This window comes from Takifugu rubripes, chromosome 8 (genome assembly GCF_901000725.2).
Source record: "Takifugu rubripes chromosome 8, fTakRub1.2, whole genome shotgun sequence".
Taxonomy (NCBI): Eukaryota; Metazoa; Chordata; class Actinopteri; order Tetraodontiformes; family Tetraodontidae; genus Takifugu; species Takifugu rubripes.
Genome location: NC_042292.1, coordinates 8,392,511 through 8,406,476, shown reverse-complemented (window position 1 = coordinate 8,406,476; position 13,966 = coordinate 8,392,511). Strand labels below are relative to the sequence as shown.

Here is a 13,966-nt window from a genome sequence, read left to right as displayed (position 1 = left end):
TATTTGTAAAACTGTATGTGATGGATGCTTCATACAGCTCATGTATCAGGAAAAAAGACAGAAGACCCTTTCATTTGCTTGCAAGTAACTTTTGATATTTTTATTTCATTTACAATAATTTACATAAATTCATAAATATGAAAACCTCATCATTAAGTCATCTGGGATTAAGTGTAAGTGATTTCTTTTTTTTATTGTCATGCATTTGTTTCTAATAAGCTTCACTGACCAACAAACGCTCTGCTGCCTCGTCCTCGTCCACCTCCATCTGAATTCTCTCTCCTCTCACTTCTGCTGCTCTCCGTCTTTGTTGATGACGTTTTTGAAGAGGGTGAGCAGCGGCCTCTGGCTGCGTTCATCCCAGCTCTTCATAAAGCCCCCGTAGCGTTTGCTGGCCGGGGGGCTGCTCCAGCGGAAGTGCTTCATCTTGTACGAACCGTCTTTCTTCTCCTGAACGTTTCCCAAAAGCTGGCGCTGCTCCTCCTCCACCTCCTCCATCCTCTCCTGCTCCCTCTGCTCCTCCTCCTGTGCGGCCGCCAGCAGCTCGCCGGGAAGCTCCCGCCTCAACACTGCAGGGAACGCCTCTGTGGAGTCCTCCTCAATGCTGTTGGCGGTGTACACCTTGACTGGGCGGCGTTTTCGGCCGACGGGCTTCCCCCAGCGGAAGTGCTCCATGGAGTAGGACCGTTTGGCCTGGGGCGACTGGGAGGATGGAGGGAGGCTGAAGGAGAGGGCCTCTGGTTGAGGTTGAAGTTGGAGGTGGGCATGTCCAGGGAGGACGGGGGTCTCGGCAGTGAGGTCAGAGTGACAGCGGTTGATGAACTCCTGAGGAGAAGACGAGGTGGGGAAGCAAGACGGTAAGAACAGCTCACAGCAGTCGTCATGTGACAGATCTGTCATTTAAAAAAATGTTTTTTCTGTTGCTGATGGTGATGGCAATGATGGCAGGGCTGAATCTGAAGGCATTACCATCAGGCTGTTGTCAGAGTTGAGCGCCTCACAGCTCAGACGGTCCCAACACTGAGTGTCGGCTCCTCGGGCCACACCTACAACCACCACGCTCACAAACAGCCACACAGGACCCATTCTGGCTCTGGCCAATCACAAATACACACAAATACCTCATCAGACACAGTTCTAAATGTACTCCCTCTCAAGTCATCTGTTTGTCTGACACTTCTTATCTGGACAGCATTTATGCATTTACATTGATTAGCTTTGTATTTTTATATTGTTTTCTATTCACAAAAAGATTAATAAAATAAATCTAAATTGAGTTTTAGTAACTTATAGGTTTTTCTGTGCAACCATGAAACCAAATCAAGTTCAAAGCCAAAACAATTTATTTTTGAAAAGAACTCTTATATGCTCTTTCTATTATTAGTTTTATAAATTATGTAATATAAAAACATTGATGTCGAATTCATACATATTAGTACACAAGATATTTCTGAAACTATAAATCTAATTTATATTAACTGATCTATGCATAAAGCCACAAACGATTAGGAATAACTTTCACCAAGAATATAGACGATATAGCGAGCTAAAAGATATAAAAATAATGAATAATAATCTCACCAAACTGTCCTGTTTGTTGCGTTTTGCTGTTGTGCTCCTGCTGGCTGCTGAGAGACTTCTGTTGTTTCTCTCCTCTTCTGTCGTTCTGACGTTTAGGCAGACTTTTGTAGTCTGTCGGCCCGGAAAACACACACACACACACACACACACACACCGAACACAGTCACATGTGATGATGTCATACCAAGGAGTCATTCATGCTCGTAAACACACAAAAGGGACAATCAACAAAATTTCTTTCCCTAATGCACACAATGCCATGCATCCAAAAGTTGATTTTCTCCAATTTTATGTACTTAGAAACATCAATACGGACAAAAACCCAAAGCAACTTTTAAAAAAGAAAAAAGGAAATCAGTGTGACGGTCTGCCGTCCACGCTTGTTTTCACAGGCCCTGTGTTAAACGTGTTAAATGTCAGCGGTCAGATTAGACAGATTAGCACCGAGCCGTCATGCCGTCATCACAGAGGTAAGGGGATCCAGCCCAGCTGGCCCAGGGTCCACCTGCACCTGCTTCAGCACCTTCCTGTTGTCTGGAGCCACATTGTGACCGATGATTGGCCAACACCGGATCAATGGATTTAATCTCCCCAAGCCATGAGCATTTTCCTGAACCTCGTCCGGTTCCACGTGCAAAATGGTTAATTATTTTGACGTCAGCGTTTTTTGTTCTGGAACCAAGCAGCCTCATTTGTAACTTTTTTTCCTTTCAGTGTCAACAGTAAAGATGCCCGACAATGATACAGGCCTGGCAGAGAATTATGATATTGATCATAAAATAATGAGAACTGGTTAGAGTGCAGCGGTTGGATGAGACGTTGACCGGACCAGTACTTCTGTTTTTCTTTATTTTTCTGATACAGTACCTTTATTCTCACAATTCACTCAGTTTACCTAAACGGTTGTTGGAACTATTTTCTTTTTTTTTCAATCTAATGGACCAAACTGAGCTGCTTGTGAAGGTATACAAGTAAATATGAGCCCATTAGATTCGTCACACAGCCTTGAAACTCCATTCAGGCCATTATACATAAGCACAAACACTCAGATATTGACAAGAAAAAGGAACTAATGGGCCCGTCAATCAAAAGTCATGAGATCGACTCAAGGCAAAGAAGAACCAAGAGTGGAAGCACTTTATAGCTTCAGTCATTGCATCAGTCGGTTCTGATCTGTTAGAATGTGATTAAACGATGAAAACAACGTTCAATACAGAAGACACGTTATGAAATAAATTACATGACAGATAATAACACAGGATCTATTCAATCTGTTATCCCAGCCTTGGAATCCATCCTGTTTAAGGCAACGTGATAAAATAGACTAAAAACAAATACAACATTAAATATGAATAGAAATACATTAAAAATAAAGTCACTGCGAGATGACGTAACAGTTTTCATCAGGACGTTTAGGAACAGAAGTCATCAGCTCAGGTCTGCTCTTTCTTAACAAAGAAAGAATCTCCGATGGGTCGCAGCCCCGTGTTCTCGGGTCAAACCGACCTTGTACCCCATTGTTGGTGGCGAGAGCGATGTGATTGGACACTGCTGTAAATACAGGACATCAAAGGAATAAGTTCGAAATCAAAGTCACCTGCGGACTGAACTGCTCCCAACTACTCAAATTTGGTTAAAAGGGAAATCTTAAAGACCTCCACATCTTGTCTTGAACCCCTCTCGGGGGTCCGCAGTGGTTTCCAGATACCTCAATACCCGAAAAACCCGCACCAAAATAGTGTTACTGGCACCAGACCAAAGAAAGGGAGTCGCTGACTGGGGCCGGTCTCTCCCCTCCTACTGAGAACACAGAGAGATTGAGGAACCAGGCCAGAACCAGAACCCAAAGCCGGGATAGAGGGGTTCAGTGAATGTGGTGTTGAAGCTTTTAAGGTGGATTATCGAATCGGTGCAGACGATGTAGAAAGACAAGACTCCGGCCGGCCAGTCCAGATACACAGCCACTCTCTGGGAGGGGGAGGGGGGGGGAGGAGATGGATGTCGTTCTGCCTTCGTGGCAGACGGAATAACGACCTCCGTAGCAGTTGAGTCTCCACGACTGATCGTTCTCTCCAAACTCGCAGTGTCCGTCGTCGCCTTTCCTCCTGATACCTCGGTAGCTGACTGAGATGAAGGCCCGCCCTTCGTACTCCACTTCCCAGTAACAGCGGCCAGTCAGGCCATTTGTGCACAGCACCTGTGGCCACCAGTCAAATCTGTCCGGATGGTCGGGGTACGCTTGTTCCGCCTCCACAAACCTCACCGTCCTCTGGCTTTCTGACAGCTGGAGCTTTTTGCTCAGCGTGTTTGCGTCTAAGGTCAATTTGCAGCGATCTGAGGGAGAAAACACAACATGATGTTTCTCAACACGCTGCGTCGCTGCGGAGGAAGACCACTTACATTTGCCTAGACCTGGTCTCAACCACTGGACCCCAGCAGGATCCACCCTAAAACAAAGAAAAGGGAGACGTTGGTACCCAACAGCACAGATGTGGATCACACAAGCACCTCAATCTTTGTTTTGTCCATGACCCCAAAACAAAGACAAAGAGCCTCTTCTACCTGAGAGAGTCCTGATTCAGCCTAGCAGACAGCAGAGTCACTCCCAGGTCTCCGACAGGATTGTAGCTCAGGTCCAGCTTTCGCAGACGGGAGTGTTTGGAGTTCAGAGCTGATGCCAGAGAGGCACAACCTTCGTCTGTGATCAGGCATCCAGACAACCTGCAGCAGACACAACAGCCAGCGTGGGAGAACTCACAGGTGGTTGTGTCTTACATCACCCTCGCGTGGACGCCTCACCCCAGACTCTCCAGAGCACAGTGGGGACTTTCCAATCCGGTACACAGCAGCTTCAGTCCAGAATCTCTCAGGTCGTTGTTGCTCAGGTCCAGCTCTTTGAGACCAGAAGAGGAGGAGCTGAGAACTGTGGACAGAGCTCTGCAACTCTGCTCTGAGAGGTTACAGTTATCAAGACTGGAAGGGCGACAAGACAGAGACGCACCAGTTATTTTTCTCTGCCCATTCCAACGAGTATGTGCTGTCTGAATCCCACTTACAGAGCTCTTTTGGAGGCTTTAACGGCCGGCAGCAGCTTAAAAAGAGCCTCCTCTGAAGCAAAAAACCTCTTCAGGTCAAACATGTCCAGGTGTTTCTCTGACGACAACAAGATGAAGACCAGGGCAGACCACTGGGCCGGAGAAAGGTCACCTGTGGAAAGTTTTCCAGAGCTCATGAACTGTTGGATCTGCTGCAGGAGAGATCGATCGTTGAGCTCATTCAGGCAGTGAAAGAGGTTGATGCATTTCTCTGCACACGGAGCCACTTCAATCTTCTCTTTAATAAAATCAGCCATGATCTGATGAATTTTTGGTGTGTCTTCTTTGATCGGTTGCCTCAAGAACCCAGAGAGGAGGCTCTGGTTTGTGGGCAACGAAAGTCCCAGGAGGAAGCGGAGGAACAGGTCCAGGGTACCGTTTGGGCTCTGTAAGGCCTCTTCCACTGCTTTCTGGTAGAACCGTACAGTTGCACCCTCATCAACCTTCTTGGTTGTCGACTGATCTTTTGAGAGAAGGTTTTCACCAGAGCCGAAGTACCTGGTGTGGACATAAAGAGCAGCCAGGAACTCCTGAACACTCAGATGGACAAAGCAAAACACCTTCTGGTCAAAGAGGCCTCTCATCTCCCTGAAGATCTGCGTGAAGACTCCCGAGTACACGGCGGCCGCTTGGACATCGATGCCACACTCGGTCAGGTCGGATTCGTAGAAGATCAGGTTGCCTTTCTGCAGCTGCTCATGAGCCAGTTTTCCCAGAGCCTCCGTCAATTCGATGCTGTCTGGATTCCAGGGCGGATCTGCTGCGGCTCCACCGTCATACTTGATGTATTTTAGTTTGGACTGAACCAACAAGAAGTAGATGTACATCTCAGTCAGGGTCCTGGGCAACTCTTCTCCAGCTCTGTTTCGCAACATGTGTTCCAGAACTGTAGCGGCGATCCAGCAGAAAACCGGGATGTGGCACATGATGTGGAGGCTACGCAATGTCCTGACGTGGACGATGATTCTGGTAGCCTCCTCTTCGTCGTGAAACCTCTTCCTGAAGTACTCTTCCTTCTGTGGATTCGTGAACCCTTGTATTTCCGTCACCATGTCGATACACCCAGGAGGGATCTGATTGGCTGCCCCGGGTCGCGTAGTGATCCAGATGTGAGCAGAGGGAAACAGATTCCCGCCGATGAGATTTGTGAGCAGCGCGTCCACCGAGGAAGACTCCGTGACATCGCTCACGATCTCGTTGTGGCGGAAGTCCAGCGGAAGTCGACACTCGTCCAGTCCGTCAAAGACGAAGACCACCCTCAGTTCTTCAAACTTGATTCCCACTCGCTTTGTTGGCGCGAAGAATCGGTGAAGCAGTTGGACCAAGCTGCACTCGGTCCCTCTCATCAGATTCAACTCTCTGAAAGTAAAGGGAAACGTCAAGTCCACGTCCTTGTTGGCTCTGTCCTCAGCCCAGTCCAGGGTGAACTTCCGCGTGAGGACGGTTTTCCCGACGCCGGCTACTCCTTTCGTCATCACTCTCCGGATGGGCAGGTTCCTCCCAGGTGAAGGCTTAAAGATGTCTTCGCACCTGATGGTTTTTTCTGATCTGCCTGCTCTCCAGGATGCTGCCTCAATTGTTCTGACCTCATGTTCCTCGTTGACAGCTCCAGGTCTTCCCTCCGTGATAAGCAGCTCCGTGTAGATCTCATTCAGACAGGAAGTGTTCCCAACCTCCCCGATGCCCTCAGGCAGATGCTGGAATTTCTCTTTCAAGCTGGACTTTAATTGGCGCTGACAGACTCTGTGGGGACCACCTGGAGGACCATCCAACAAGAACCATCATGACCAAATAAACAGACACCCGGCAGTCATGTTCCATGAAGCTGCTTCAGTCTGCTTAGGCCTATTCCAGTTATCTAACGAGTCATAAACACCTGATTCAGGTGAGTTCTTTCTATAGTTTTACTTATTAATCTGTGAAAACAGCCACAACTTCATTTGGTTCCAACCTGAAAACCATTCGGCCATCTTGTCCTGATCTGTGCTCCTCAGGATGTGCTTTATAATGACCACCAGCGCTTCTCTGGCCCGCGTCGTCTCCTCGTCACCCTCTGGAATCTCGGAACACTTCGGAACGTCTGAATGCAGACGCTCCCTGATCGCGTCGAGCTCGCCATCCACAAACGCTCCTATTTTCTCCTTCAACATCTGGAAAAAGAGATAATATTAATGGCTTAGAGTCAAATCCAGTATGTCGTCACCGTGCAGGCTGAAACCTTGAATGTGGAGTCCAGATTTAGCTGATGCTCTCCAGGCGGATCACTGGGAATCTCCGATCTCTCCAGTTTGATTCTGTAAAATAATTCATCTCGGAATACACTCACACAACCAAAAGCTTATTTAGCGGTTTGGTGTGATCCCGAATTGAGATGATGGAATCGGCCACGATGGTGAGATCTCTTTGATGTTTAGCTTCACGTTGGTTTATGGCAGAATACTGAAATCTAAAACATGTTTTGGCTGTTGTTAGACAGGACTCTGTGGGAAAAAAGGTCAGAATCGTTGAAAAACTGGAGTGAGTGGACAGGCTACTTCAGTTTCTGTCTCCATGGTAACCACTTAGCTGTAGTGATGCCATATTCTGAAACCTGACCCCACAGAGTGACCCCACAGTTCCAGAGACTGTAAGTGCTAATTCCTCACTGATCTTCATGGTGACGTCCATTTCTGAAGTCTATGGGACGGTGAAGAGATGAGTCACTCCTCAGGGACACGTGGCTGGGTTCTGCTTTTCCCTGCCCTCCCCTGAAATAAACACACAAAACATCTGGAGTGTGTGATCCATCAGTGCAAAGCTAACTCTAAAGGCCACACACCTGAGTACAAGTCCAGGTCCGGGTTCTGGTTCTGCTTCAGATGTGCCTTTGTCTTGCTTTTCATGGCTGCGACAGACAATCACAGAGTCCAGAATGTGGAAGAACGTGTTCTGAGATGTGTATTCTTCGCTCATCGTCTCACCTCTGAGCTCTTTTGTTGCTCTCACAACAGTTTCATCGCGCTCTTCCTCACACCGGATCATGGTCCTCCAGCTGTCTCAACACCTCTGTTGGCACGACAGAAGCGGCTGCTTCAGCTCATCTGCTCCTGAGTCGTCAGTGTCGTGAGTCCAGTGTGACGGCGAAATGCGATGTATGGTGTATATATATGGGATGTTCCGGTATTACTACCTTACCTCCAGCTGAACGGCGGCAGCTCCGACCGCGACCGCAAAACTCAATTCGAGAGCGAAAGTTAACAGATCCGCTTTGGGTTTATGAGTCACCTATCTGGTGATTCCGCCCATGTCCGATGGTGTCTGTTAATAGTATTAAACCTTAATTTCTCCTTTCATGAACATATGAGACGCCATCGACGCTTCCAAAAAGAAAACCAACATTCACATGGGGCGTAAAACGTCCCCCCTCAAACACAGTTTTTGGCTCCTTAACAGCCTGTATTTATTGCTGAGGAACATGGAGGGGGGCCGGGGGCCCGGGGCCCCCTCTCTCCCCACCTCTGACCTGGCAGGATTTGAACCACCTTTCCCAGGACTGTGGACTCAGAGCCACAGCCTGTCCCACCAGGCCATTCCCCCTCCAGGAGAACTGCTTTATCATGCTTTTAGGTTTCAACTTTATGCGTTGAACGTTAAAAGTGAAGAATCTGTGATTTGAACCCCAAATCAGCTCACTGATCGACCAGCAGCTCTTTATCGGAGACTTTGTCTTTTTCGTTTGGACCACAATGATGTTTTAAAAAAAAAAAAAAAAAAAAGGCAGAAAACTCTCAATATCTTCAAAGGCTGAAGTGGATTTGAACCCACAGAAGCACAAGCCCATGTTTTGCTGCTTCAGCCACTGAAGCTGCTGTTTTTCCTGTCTCAGACTTTTTATCTGGAATTATTATATATAGATTTTAATATTAATTCAAGCAGCTAAATGTGAGACAATGTGACTTTATTTCAGTGTTATAATGAACTCAGCGATAAGAACGATGCTCCAGATGTTGGGGGGCATTCAACACATGACAGGTGAAGGGTTAAAACGATTGTCTGATGTTTTGGGGAGAAAAATATAGAACAAAAAAGGCATAAAATAATATACAGTCACCCCGTGGGCGACCCGGACTTGAAGGTCAAAGATAGTTGAAAATAATAGCTGAAAATAAGCACAAAAATATTTTCAATAAAATGCACATTTGTCGCATAGATGTTACTGAAATGTTACACATTTGTCAGTAAATCGACTGTTGTCTTCAGCGGATCCTGCTTAAGTTTTGTTCAAATAAAAAAAGAGAACGTGGATAAATATGATAAAGGTGCAGGTCGCGGGTGCAGCCACCAGAGGGAGCTCTGTCACTGTGTCCTGAGAACGCCACAAATTGTTGCTTCTCAGAAATGCTGCTTTTCTGGGCTGACCCGGTCTTTGAATGTTTCTACATGGGATACTGAAGGCCAGAGGCCCACCCAAGCTAGTGCTAACAATTGTAGCACAGCAAACGAACAAAAACTCTGACACTTAAAACAAGATCAGTATAAAACAGTTGTTCTCTAAGGCCCAGAGGGGGGTCGATCCCCCCAACTCCTCATCCTCAAACCCCCCTTTCAATGAAGATTTACTTTGGTTTTCATCTTTGAGAGGGGAAAAAGAGATGAAGCACAGACGAGGGATGAGCTTCAGTTTCAGACACTTGAACCATTTTGAGGGATTTGAACCAAATGGGCGTCGTCGTCACGATAGAAACGCACCACTTCCTGTCTGTGCCAGAGCGCTGCTAATTAGCCTGTGTGTAATTTTCACAACTGACGATTACAGCTGGAGGGGTTGAAGTGTGTGTGTGTGTGTGTGTGTGTGTGTGTGTGTGTGTGTGTGTGTGTGTCTGCGATGGATGCTTAACAAGCCAGCCTGCCAAGCGCTTGACCCACTTCCCAAAGAAAATCCCACAGGACTGTCTGTCTGTCTCTCTCTCTCTCACACACACACACACACACACACACACACACACACACAGTTTCTTGATGTGTGTTTGCTTGAACACTTTTAGTAAATGTGCTCCGATTATTCTCTGATGCCTCCTTAATTGGTGGCTTTAATCTTTGAGGGTGAAACGGTTGGACTTAGAGGGGAAACTCCCCGACCCGGCCGCGCGATCTGTGCCTCTGTCTTCGTTTGGTCCTGGCTGCCTCGGTCCAGGTGGGTTCATAGAGCGGAACAAACTCTGTCACCTTTTCTGCTTCTTGCCGTTAATCAAATTATTCAGAAAGTGTCCGGGCCACCGACTTCTGCTCGTTCAAGAAGGAGGCCCTCGAGTGGGAAGATGCCGCCCTGGGTTTGTTGTTCCAGTTGTGGTCCCAGAAGGACACACACACACACACACACACACACACACACACACACACATTAATCAGCTCACGGAGCCTTTGTTTTCCCTCCTGTGTACATCTACACGCGTAAGAACGTTTACATTTATGTATCTGTGTCACGTTCACACAGTATTGATCCCTGAAGGGAAACTGAATTAAGAGTTCATTTTGCACACTTAGCATCCATCTCGCTGAAGGAAAAGGCTGCAGGAGGGGTTTTAAAATTCAACTCGTGCACACACATAAATATGGAGGAAAAATGTAAAGAGAAGAGGGAGCGGCTGGCTGCAGGTGTGGCGTCCACAAGCCGTCTGACCCCTTTCCAGGCCAGGCTAAGAGAATCCAGAAAGATCCGGGGACGGTAACTTTCCGAGCGCCTCTCGTGTCTCCGGGTTCTTTTAGCGCCTGTTTGCCGTCACACACCCACAACTGGCAACGCGCTTGCATCTCCTGCAGTCTTGGCAACAGAAGTTACTCACAGAGGGAAAATGAGGACCGTTTCCTTGGAGACAGCAGGAACGCACGACGCCGGTGTTGGAGAAAACATTCCCTAACATTCTATCCGTCATTCCCAAACAGGAAAGTTCAACTAAAACACGTTTTCTGCCACTTGTGTGGAGGCAAATCAGGATCATTCTGTCCTGATGAACAACAGACATGCTAACCGCGGGCGCTAACATGTCTGGGGCGCCCACGCCAACCGCTCATGAAGACCAAGTGAATTTTAAAAAGCACAAATATTTTGATTATACATGCTGGGTGTCCCTCGCAGAGGTCTCCACGCAATGACGGTCCCCGGAGCTGCTGTTTTCCAGTCATTATGCTCTGACCTGTGGGCCTGACAGGCTCGTTTAACCACTCCTGAGAGGACTCCACCTCTCAACCTGCCGCCATGGACACGGCGCCGCCCAGCCCGGCAGACGCCTCCGGCTGCTGAATATTCCCTCCTCATCAACGCACAAACACGCAGCAATAAAGTCCAAACCTGCTGTAAATGTCCCCGACCGGGCTCGGCCGGCTGCCCGTGTCTCGCCTTTACTGGAAATTCATGCAGAAGCAGAGATGGACGCGACCTTGAGTCCGGGGCCGTTTCCTCCCTCTGCATCAGAAAGGCCACCAGGCGTCCGCTCCTCAAAGCTGATTGGATCTGAAATAGGATCCAAAGACTCCAACTCCCCCCCAAAAAAGTTTAAATTCTGCTTCCCTGCTGTGGACCAGGGACTAATAACCAGGTTTTCCCTTTTTTGGGGGGATGGGGGGGGGCAAAGCCTCCCTTACCCTCCGCAGCCTGTGATTAGCCTCCAGCTGCCCTGCTGGAACCTTGACCTCCAGCGTCCCTGCAGACTGTAATTGACAGGACAACAGCTGTCTTTTTATGTCTCCTTCACCTGTTTCAGCAGGACTCACCTGTGGGACCAGTTCAACCTCAGCTGCTCTCCCAGTCAGACCAGTACGGCCTCTCTCCTGCAGGACGGGGACAAGTTGTCTCGGGGGGGGGGCAACATGGGCACGTTTGCTCCCACGGTCGTCAATTATCAGCGTTTAATCAAGCTGATGTTGAGCGAAGGAAAGTCTGAGGCGCCGAAGACACCTGGCGTTTGCCGAGACTTCAAGGACCAATCGTATCAAAGGTATGTGTGATGTCATCAGCCAGGGTGACATGTGGTCCAGATGTGAAGCTGAGAGGAGTTTGTTAAATATCCAGATTTGTCTGATTAATAACTTGTAATTTCGTACACCAAAGAGGCTTCAGAGTAATTAGCGAAGAATTAGCAAATGATCTCAAATTGCTCAAAATCTGAGTTAATAGCATAACATTAATTGCTTTGTTTCATAAAAGCCAGCTGGCTAATTGTTCTCTGCTCCCCCAAACGGTAATTGATCTCGACTGGAGGTGTTTCTCTCTCGGCCTGTGTGTGTGAGTGTGTGTGTGTGTGTGTGTGTGTGTGTGAGTCAACCATTGTCTTGCTCTCAACAATGATTAAAGAAACTGTAATCAGATCAAAGCAAAGCTCGTTAGCAGGTTCCATTCAGATCTTTTTCTGCCTCCGTGTGGGGCTCTTCTGATTGGCCAATCGCAGTAGAAGCTCCCTTCACGTCCCGTTTTCCATTCTCCACAGACAAAAGTCGAGTTCTCCCGATCAGCTAGCTGCTAATGCTAACTGCAGCTGTTGCAGTTGCTTTTTGATGGTTGCTGGGATGCGAGCTTTGTCACCGTGGCAACGTCGTCACTTGGAAATGCCGGCGCATGAACGATTGTTTCCTTTTCATTAAGGATCAACAGAGTCAGGGTTCCTCTCCCCAGCAGGTGCGTCCAAACACCGAAGCACGAAGCCCCCGTCCTCTCATCAGCCCCCACCTTGACCTCACCCACCTTCACCTCACTGTGATCAGCAGCCAATCACCGCTGTGGCCTTGCTGGCTCCCGCCATTGCGTGACCCTGCCCCACTGTCACTCATCACATACAGGTGACACACAAACGGCCCCTCGTATTGCTCGGCCCATCGCTTCGCCTCCTTCGCTTCTAACATCCGCGTTTGAGGCGCTGCGGCTTTGACCTCTGACCCCTGGAGCTGCTCAAATGAAACCCAATCATCCAATCATCTTCTTGCCTTCAGCGCTCCGAAAAGTTAGTCAGAGCCGGATTTGAAGTCTCACGGTTGGACCCGGAGACGAGCAGCCGGGTGTCCTGATCCATCGCGCTTTGATTGGCCACGGCGGACGAGGCGGCGATCGGGAGGGGGCCGGCGCCAAAGCGCTGAATGATAAAGACGATTATGTTTCAAGGGTTTTACGTAGCGAGCCAGAATTCATGTCCTGCCTTAATAGTGCTCGTTTTCTGCCTTGTTCACTCCATTAGCGGCGAGCAGGGGGCCCTAGCGCTGGGCCCGCCGCTAATTACGGCGTGAGGGATGATCGGAGAGGGCTCATTACCGCCGATGCGGGCCGAAACATACTGTCTCTCTCCCGGCTAATGATGTTGGATCCGCAGCGAGGAGAGCGCAGCGCTCGCCGCTTCATCAAACGTCGGAACGTCCCGGGGTTAACGTGGCTGTTGACTTCTCCGTCTGACGAGCTCAGAAACGTTTTCTCTGTGAACCAAAACCACAGCGGCCTCGTTATCGGGAAGCGCGAGTGGAGAACCGTTCGGCGCCACGGCCGTCTTTCGTACCGGGCGGCCTCACTTCACTGGGGACGAGAGGACGCCAACAACGATGGACAGCAACAGATGAAGTCATCAGATGTGAATTATTGATTAAAAATTAGCATGAGGCGTCGACCCCGGTGGGCCGCCTGGGTTTTATACAGTTACATCAGAACACACAGTTGCTAATTTACCAACTAATGAGCTAAGCTAATTTGCCGATGAGCAGAAACAAGCTAAATTCTCCTGTAAAGACCTCATATGTGTCTAAAAAAAGCAGGACATGTTGGGCTTTAAGCTACAGCTCAGCCACCTTTGTCTGTCTTCATCAGGCTCGACTGTCTCTGTGTCCTTCCCGTCTTCTGGCGGTCCCATTACGACTTTTTACCGGACCCAGTGAAGCAGGGCTAAGTGACGTTCAGCCAGCGATCTGTCGTAGCTCGACGACGCTAACCAGAACACTGGAACGCTGCCGGGGGGCGGGCGCGGTGGTTCGGCAATTTATGGCCATTCATCCCGCTGTAACAGTTACCGCTAAAGATCAAAGGAAGCTAACTGCTACAGGAAGTGCTCTAGCTTCTGTGGAGAAATTCCTGAAGCCCGTGGAAGCCTCAACATTTTTGAGCGCCGACGTTCCGAGCGACTCTTTCCCTGATCCGTATCATCTGACTTCAGACGGTGGCCGCGAAAACCGGCCGCGCGGCCAGAAAGCGCCGTACAAATTGAATCAGGGCGGAGGAGAGAGAGGATTCCTGTGAGAAAAGCTGATTCTTGGGTGGGAACATGTGTGTGGAGACAAGG

At 48.7% G+C, this 13,966-nt stretch overlaps 2 protein-coding genes across 2 annotated transcripts; both read right to left on the bottom strand.

Annotated features, from left to right (window-relative positions):
- Positions 1–77: 77 nt before the first annotated feature.
- Positions 78–1,694, bottom strand: LOC101064982 (pro-opiomelanocortin). Its single transcript, XM_011606335.2, has 3 exons — positions 1,582–1,694; positions 970–1,093; positions 78–825 (listed from the first exon to the last, which is right to left on the bottom strand). Exons 2-3 carry the CDS (start codon positions 1,084–1,086, stop codon positions 286–288), a joined length of 657 nt encoding a protein of 218 aa, XP_011604637.2. The 5' UTR covers positions 1,087–1,093; positions 1,582–1,694; the 3' UTR covers positions 78–285.
- Positions 1,695–1,902: 208 nt separating this feature from the next.
- Positions 1,903–7,876, bottom strand: LOC101076957 (NLR family CARD domain-containing protein 3-like). The gene is given in 11 exon segments (XM_029840788.1): positions 1,903–3,583; positions 3,585–3,915; positions 3,982–4,028; positions 4,144–4,302; positions 4,381–4,554; positions 4,638–6,432; positions 6,628–6,826; positions 6,895–6,970; positions 7,322–7,423; positions 7,495–7,560; positions 7,657–7,876. Coding segments are annotated over 11 exon segments (3,195 nt in total). The 5' UTR covers positions 7,698–7,876; the 3' UTR covers positions 1,903–3,378.
- Between the last annotated feature and the right edge of the window lie 6,090 nt (positions 7,877–13,966).

What these genes read in the sequence shown, in the direction of transcription:
- LOC101064982 (XM_011606335.2), bottom strand. Translation starts at nt 1,086, where the DNA reads ATGGGTCCTGTGTGGCTGTTTGTGAGCGTGGTGGTTGTAGGTGTGGCC. An exon ending in ACTCTGACAACAGCCTGATG is followed by an intron (nt 826 to 969) that starts GTAATGCCTTCA and finishes TCTTCTCCTCAG; the next exon opens with GAGTTCATCAACCGCTGTCA.